General features: G+C 31.0%; 1 protein-coding gene across 1 annotated transcript in view; it reads right to left on the bottom strand.

Annotated features, from left to right (window-relative positions):
* Nucleotides 1-2,077, bottom strand: part of LOC111679582 (guanine nucleotide exchange factor DBS-like) — a 97,746-nt gene extending 95,669 nt beyond the window's left edge. The window contains exons 1-2 of the mRNA XM_046955474.1: nucleotides 1,939-2,077; nucleotides 151-624 (exon numbers count right to left, since the gene is read on the bottom strand). Of these exons, the coding sequence (XP_046811430.1) occupies nucleotides 151-487 (337 nt within the window). The 5' untranslated portion in view covers nucleotides 488-624; nucleotides 1,939-2,077. The remainder of the gene's footprint in view (nucleotides 1-150; nucleotides 625-1,938) is intronic.
* Between the last annotated feature and the right edge of the window lie 5,822 nt (nucleotides 2,078-7,899).

Raw genomic sequence — 7,899 nt, 5'->3', positions numbered from 1 at the left:
GGGGAATTTTTGATATTGCAGATATATATATATATACATTTACAATAATGATATTTATTTTATTCCATTACGATGAGGGTAGCGAAGCACACTGGGTATAGCTAGTAACAGATAAATTAAAAAAATACATATATTTGCACCAACACCTACCCGTCATCATATTATTCAAATCCAAACAACTCGAACGACTGCGTGTACGTTGCAACAAATGTTGATGTTTCTCGAACGACATCTGTTTTGGTGTTTGTAATGCAGGCTGTGAACCAGCCACCATCTCCGATGTGGTTGTAGTAGTTGAAGTATTTATCACTGTTGTCGTTGCAGTACTTCCGGTAACACCACTACCGCTATTACTAGTATTACTACTATTACCACCAATACTACACCACTCAGCCTCCATGGCCTTGGATGCACTACGCTTGAAATGCTCCAAAAAATTATCTATTTGTTTTTCCAATGAGGAAGCAGCAGGTGGAGAATTCTCCATGATGTATGAGATTTTATTTTTTCACAGATTTTTTTTTTTTTTGGTTTTGAAAAATAATTGCTTTTTTTCGTTTGTTTGTTTGTTTTTTTAATTACATTGGTTTAGTCAGTATGAAACATTATCTTTAACATAGATCTCTGAAAATTATATTTCAGTGCATGTGTATGGGATTTTTTCAAGAAGCATTTTTCTACAATGTATGTAGTACTTTTTAAGTGTTAATGTCGGGGATGAGAAATGGCTAATTGTATCCTTTTTGGGAAAATTTCTGTAACATGTTTAGTTTGGGACAAAAATTTCGATAACTCTTTAGTTATAGTTTATCTTTAGTTCAGTTCTAGTTCAGTTGTAATTCAGTTCTAGTTCAGTTCTAGTTCAGTTCTAGTTCAGTTCTAGTTCAGTTCTAGTTCAGTTCTAGTTCAGTTCTAGTTCAGTTCTAGTTCAGTTCTAGTTCAGTTCTAGTTCAGTTCTAGTTCAGTTCTAGTTCAGTTCTAGTTCAGTTCTAGTTCAGTTCTAGTTCAGTTCTAGTTCAGTTCTAGTTCAGTTCTAGTTCAGTTGTAGTTCAGTTGTAGTTCAGTTCTAGTTCAGTTGAAGTTCAGTTGTAGTTCAGTTCTAGTTCAGTTATAGCTCAGTTCTAGTTCAGTTATAGTTTAGTTCTAGTTCAGTTCTAGTTCAGTTCTAGTTCAGTTCTAATTCAGTTCTAGTTCAGTTCTAGTTCAGTTCTAGTTCAGTTCTAGTTCAGTTCTAGTTCAGTTCTAGTTCAGTTCTAGTTCAGTTCTAGTTCAGTTCTAGTTTAGTTCTAGTTCAGTTCTAGTTCAGTTCTAATTCATTTCTAGTTCAGTTCTAGTTCAGTTCTAGTTCAGTTCTAGTTCAGTTCTAGTTCAGTTCTAGTTCAGTTCTAGTTCAGTTCTAGTTCAGTTCTAGTTCAGTTCTAGTTCAGTTCTAGTTCAGTTCTAGTTCAGTTCTAGTTCAGTTCTAGTTCAGTTCTAGTTCAGTTCTAGATCAGGTCTAGATCAGTTCTAGATCAGTTCTAGTTCAGTCTAGTTTCGTTTTTCCTCATTTATATGTTTTGTATGATAAATTTTCGGTTTTGGGGTTGGGGTTTATATCCTTTTTTCCCCGTTTTTCTTCCGTGGTTCCGCGCCTGCACTAATTTCTATGTACATATGCACATACATACGTACTACGTAGAACCATGAAGGTCAATTAATGCTCATGACGTTTTGCTACATTTGAAAAAATCTCTTTAACCACATAAAAACTAAAGCCTATTTTTAGGCTGTTGTAATAATTACTTTATTTGCCTTTTTAACAATACTTATATACACACATATGAAATTTCTTTACTTTTATTAAAATAAAATATTTCTTTTATACATATTTTATACAATTTCTTTATGATTTTCGTATTTATTTGCATTATTTTTGGTATATTTCCTTAATTTACTCACACGCATACACTTAAACACTCACACAAACACTTTAATTTACATCCGATTTTGTATTAGGCTCATCTTTAAAAAATAATTCGATTTTCGCATTTTACTTTATTTTATTTTGTTTTTATGACCGTATTTTCCAACTGCTCAATTCGTACTGATTTTCCTCATATATAGGTGGGTCTCTGTACTTTTGCCAGAATACTCTTAGCACCATTCATCATAACATTCTATCCATACATTCCGTGTAGTAGTTGAGTTTTGCTTTAGCATGTTTTAACATGTTCATGTAAGCACAGCCTTGTAAAAAGTTATTTTTTTCTCAGTTTGTTTTCGTTTTTTTCGAATTCCCCATAGTAATTGAGTCGTCTTGTTTATTTCACCCTTTTACTGCTTCTTCTTTATTTAAAATACGGAACCGGCGCATTTATTTTGCTCTTGAAGGTTGTTGTTTTGTATAGTCATACACAGGAAAACAGTAGAAAACCCCATCTTAAAGCCTCCCAAAAAGCTACATGTGTTTTCATTTTCTACTTTATGTTCGAGTTCGTTCAATTTGTTGTACTCTATCTAAGTAAGGGTCATGTGTATGCATGCATTCTTTTGTTTATGATTTCTCATTCATAGGTGTATGCATGTTTGAGCATGTATTGTTTTGTTTAGACATAAAACCCCCACCGGCAATGTTACTCTTGTGGTGGATTCGATGGTTTTGCGCATGTTTTTGGGTTAAATGTTCTTGTCAAAATCAGCTGTTTATATTGTTAAACCAGTAACATAAGATCTGTCAGATTTGTATGTAGGAAAATACAAAAATATACGAATGGAATAATTTGAAATGTCATTCATAATAAGTAGTAGTGGGTTTCGACTTTTAATTCACACAAATTACAATAACTGTTGGATATATTAATTACCCCTTTATAACGGCTGGGAGCTTTATGTGTTCACAATTTCTGTATACTTTCTGAAACTACATCCTTAAGTTGAATGTTCTTTTGAAGCTTGTCTTTGCCAATATCATATGTTTCTTCATACGGTATAGATATCGCAACCAGATTTAGCGTATGATTCGTCTTCTCAGTATGCCCTCTTGCTATCTACGAAGACTTCGATATTTTCGAAAACTCCAGAATGTATAGAACCTAAGCTATTCCTAACTTAAAAAATTAAGAAGTTCTTAGTATTCCAGACCCCATCAGCATGATTGGGCCGATTGCTTGAGTTAAAATCCAATACCGAGTTAAAATCTAATTGTTTTACCAATACAGAAATAAATCCGGCTTTACGCAATCACTCAAGTAATATGATCTGTCAAAATTTTATGTAGAAGAGTACGGATGGGATCGTCTAAACGCAATATGTAATGAAATCATAACACATTGAGAGAGAATACGTATGGAAAATTTTACAGTCGTATGGCTCTCTTCATTTTTTGAAAAGATTAAAAAAAAACAAGCGGGTCGCATTAGATCAGGGATGTATTTTAATGTAAACACATAGAAAAAAGTAAAACAGCTGTTTCCATTTTACTTTGTTATTATTTAATACCAATCGTCTAAAAACAAAAAATATACTTAAATCATACGACTTTTATTCTCTTTTTTGTTATACGGATGGAATTTCATTTTACTTTTTCATTAAACGTGTCCACTCTTTCGCTTACAAAAGGGACACTAAAGTGAGGATTGTCTTCACCCTCATTTACAAGGAGTACATCCGTGACGAAAGAAGCCAACCAGAGTGTTAGACGTAAATGGAAATCACTGTCTTTTTCGGATGAATTGACTCTTTGTCCAACTGATGGGCTATTATTTTGCACTTCCAGGTGTGGTAGTAGGAATCTTGCAGAATATATAGCTGTCTTAAAGTCTCTTGCTTAAACATTCTATTGAATTAGTGGAAAACTAGTGGCCAAGAACTAATTCCCATCAAACTATTTAAAAGTATATAAAAGTACCAACCAGAACACAGAGAAAGTACTTATTACAAAAGTAATGCTGACATCACTAGTTTTAATTCAATTATTAGTCAGCATCATTTTGTTGTTTACTGTTATGAGAGCATAAAGTTTTTATGCTCTTATTTTTTTAATAATACTCTCTTCGCTGTGAACAAAAGATAATGCTCTTAAATGCAAAGAAATCATTAGCAAATAAAATATAATAATTATGTATAATGATGAAGTTCAGGTATGGAAAATTTAAATTTTAAAATGTTATTTAATTATTCTAAAAAATAATAGGTTCTTTTTAGGTTCTTTTAAAGTACTAAATTACATATATTTCAAAGTCTTCACAGGAGAATCCCAGGAAAGAAGGAACTTTCAAAAAGCGAAAAAGAAATAGAATTTACTCCATGGAGGTACTGAAAAAGACCTGTAGAAGTGATGATGATTTAAACGCAGGCTTGTCATAGGAGGAATGTTTATTTTATTCGATTCCAAATTCACTACATCTGAAGTCATTCTCAGAAAGTAATTTTTATGTTCACTTTTTAATTAATTGTAGTAGTACAACTATTTTATTTAATTAATATTAACGAAAATTAATCAATTACACGCATTTATCAATAAACTCTAAAATGGATCAACTCCAAAATAAACATCACTTTCTCAGCAGGTAAACAAATTCACTAAATGCTACTTTTGAAGTGGTGATAAATGTCATTCTTTTGGATTTAGTTAGTTTGAAAGGAGGATGTACATATATACATAAAGTCCTCTATCGAGCCTGTTGTGCGCTCCTTAATCAGTGTCTCAGTTTAGAATCGAACCCACCACCTCCGGTCCACCAGACTAGAACACTAACCACTAACCTACCGGAGGCTACTTTTGGAAGTTCTTCGTTTTATTTTTGCTGGGAATCGTTTTTAAATTAACCTATTGAGGTCTATGTATTCGACTAGGGAGAAATCTAGTTTACGGATTTATCTGTTTATATTGTCTAACGGTTAGTCTATAGATCTGTTCATAGTTTTGGACGAGCGTGTTGATAGGTCTAGTTTGTGGACAAGTATGTTGACTAATTTATGGACTAGTATGTTAACTAACCTGTGGACCAGTAAATGGTCTAGCCTTTCGAATAGTTTTTTGAATAGTTTGTTGACTAGTCTATTGATTGGTCTATACACCTAGGCTTCTATCGAGCCTGTTGTGCTCTCCTTAACCAGTGTCTCAGGCGAGAATCGAACCCACCACCTCCGGTCTACCAGACTAGAACACTAACCACTAACCTACCGGAGGCCACTTTTGGAAGTTCTTCGTTTTATTTTTGCTGGGAATTGTCTTTGAATTAGCCTATTGACTAGGTCTATGTACTAGACTAAGGACAAATCTAGTGTACGGATTTATTTGTTTACATTGTCTAACGACTAGTCTATGGATCTGTTGATAGTTTTGGACGAGCATGTTGACTAGTCTAGTCTGTGGACAAGTATGTTGACTAATTTATGGACTAGTATGTTAACTAACCTGTGGACCAGTAAATGGTCTATACACTAGAATTTTGAACAGTTTTTTGAGTAGTTTGTTGACTAGTCTATTGATTGGTTTGTGGACTACCTAGTTAAGCAGTCTATTTAGTAGTCTGATGTCTGTAGTCTCTTGATTAAATGGTATTCTAGTTTATACACTAATCTTTTAAAGAGTTTTTTGACTAGTCTATTTACAAGTTTATTTACCAGTATTATGATTAGACTTTTTTTTAAATAGTTCGTTGACTAGTCTATTGATTGGTTGGCAATCAAATGTCAATTTATAATCAGATTAGGTAATTGCCATACAAAACAACAGAAAACGTCACTGTTTGTTATCAACAATGCATGTTTAAGAAAAAGAACAAGACGATTGTAAATGAAATAAGAAAATAAAACAGGTAATATTTCTATATTCGGCTGTGTGGAATCTTATATACCCTTCACCAAGTATGTTTTAAAAAACAGTTTTTATTTATTTTATACAAATATAAGCTGTAGCAGAAAGAAATATTAACCGTTGTACTGTAATACCACCGTCAAACTGTATTACCACCATCAAACAAATATGAGCTGTATTAATAACATATTACTGCTTTATCTCCTTGTTCTTGTTATACCATTCACCTTCATGAGAACAGAACAGCATCCAAACATACAAAAAATAAATAAAATAAACAGCTGAATAAAACCAAATACATCTCCACAGGCACATGTACATCTTTATCCAATTCACAGTGTTGTTGTTGCTTTTTTAACAAAGCATGAACAAAATGTGGCTTTTTTGATGAAATTTTCAGAGATTGTCTCGGATTTCTCGAAAGCATGTCTAACTGAATTATTGAAGATTCGGATCTTGCCGATATCTGGGAACCTCTAAAAACTTATTTCAACAGACAGACAGACAGCAGACAGACGTGGCTTAATCGACTCCGCTATCTATAAGGATCCAGAATATGTATACTTTATAGGGTCGGAAAATTATATTATAGAAATTACAAACGGAATGACAAACTTATATATACCCTTCTCACGAAGGTGAAGGGTATAAAAATATATTATGAAGTCCTTATAATTTATGCCGATAAAATTGTATTTATTTTTTTGGCTGTTTACACTTTTGTATTTCTTGCTAAAGTTTTACCTTAAACCAGCAAACAAAAATATCTGACTGAGTATTCGAAAACAATTTTCGAAGATTAATTTTAATTTAATCCCTAATCCTTCACCTAAATATTGGCCCCTAGTATTCTGATGTCTGTAGTTTCTTGATTAATTCGTGTACTAGTTTATACACTAACCTATTGAGCAGTTAATTGAATAGTCTACTTACAAGTTTATTAACTAGTAGGGTAAATGTACCAATAGTCGGCAGTTTAACTTTTTTCTCTTTTTCAAACTATCCCCCTAAAGAGTCGGTAAATGTTATTACGATGATTTTTAGTTATTTCAATTATGTGTTTAGTTAAGTTTTAGATCTATTTAAATTTTTTGAAAAACAAATAACCAGTTTTTAGTAATTTGTAAATTTTGTTAAAAACTCCACATTTTCCAATAGTCGGCACCAGTGTTCCTAAGTTCGACAAAAAATGTCCCTATAGTCGGCAGTAGATTTTTTGTTTGAAAAAAGCATATTTATTTATAGAAAAAAGTGATATATACACAATTTTCCAAAGAAAATATTTAATTAATTTTTTTCTATAGAAATAACTGTAATAATATCGTTTTTTCTGTAGAAAAATATGTTATAAACATAATTATAATTGTAATAAGTATACATAATAACATTTTTTTCTATAGAAAAAGAGTTATACATGCAATTTTAGGTACAATATTATATTTTTTGTTAGAGAAAAAAGTAATTTTTTTATAGGGAAAAGTGTTATATGTACTGTTTTTTAAAGAAAATCTTATAAAAATATGCAATTTCCTATAGGAAAAAATTTAACATAAGTTTCGTAGAGGATATTATAATAAGAACACTTTTCTATAGAAAAATTGTCATACTAGGAATTTTCTATAGAAAAAAATGTTATACTCATAATTTTTTTTGTAAAAACACAGTTAAGAAGCAATTTTGTTAGAAAAAATTTCAATATGCAAAATATTTAATAGAAAAAACTGTTATACACATATTTTTTGTATAGAAAATTATATTCTGTAGTAAAAAATTGTAATCTTCTGTAGAAAAAGCTATTATAGAAGTAATTTTCTATAGAAAAAAAGAGTATACACACAATTTTTCATAGAGAAAACTGATATACACATAATTTTTTGTATCAAAAATTGTTATACATAAAATTTTCTATAGAAAAAAATTGTATACACATAATTCTCTATAGAAACAAATGTTGTACAATCAATTTTCTATAGAGGAAATTGTAATATACATAAATTTTTATAGAGAAGTGTTATACATAATTTTTTTTACAAAAATAACTGTTATACATATAATTTTTGAAGAGAAAATTGTTATATAGAAATTTTTCATAGTAATAT

Source organism: Lucilia cuprina, chromosome 6 (assembly GCF_022045245.1).
Source record: "Lucilia cuprina isolate Lc7/37 chromosome 6, ASM2204524v1, whole genome shotgun sequence".
NCBI lineage: Eukaryota > Metazoa > Arthropoda > Insecta > Diptera > Calliphoridae > Lucilia > Lucilia cuprina.
The sequence above is the reverse complement of the archived record's forward strand: the minus strand, read 5'-3'. Positions and strand labels throughout refer to the sequence as shown.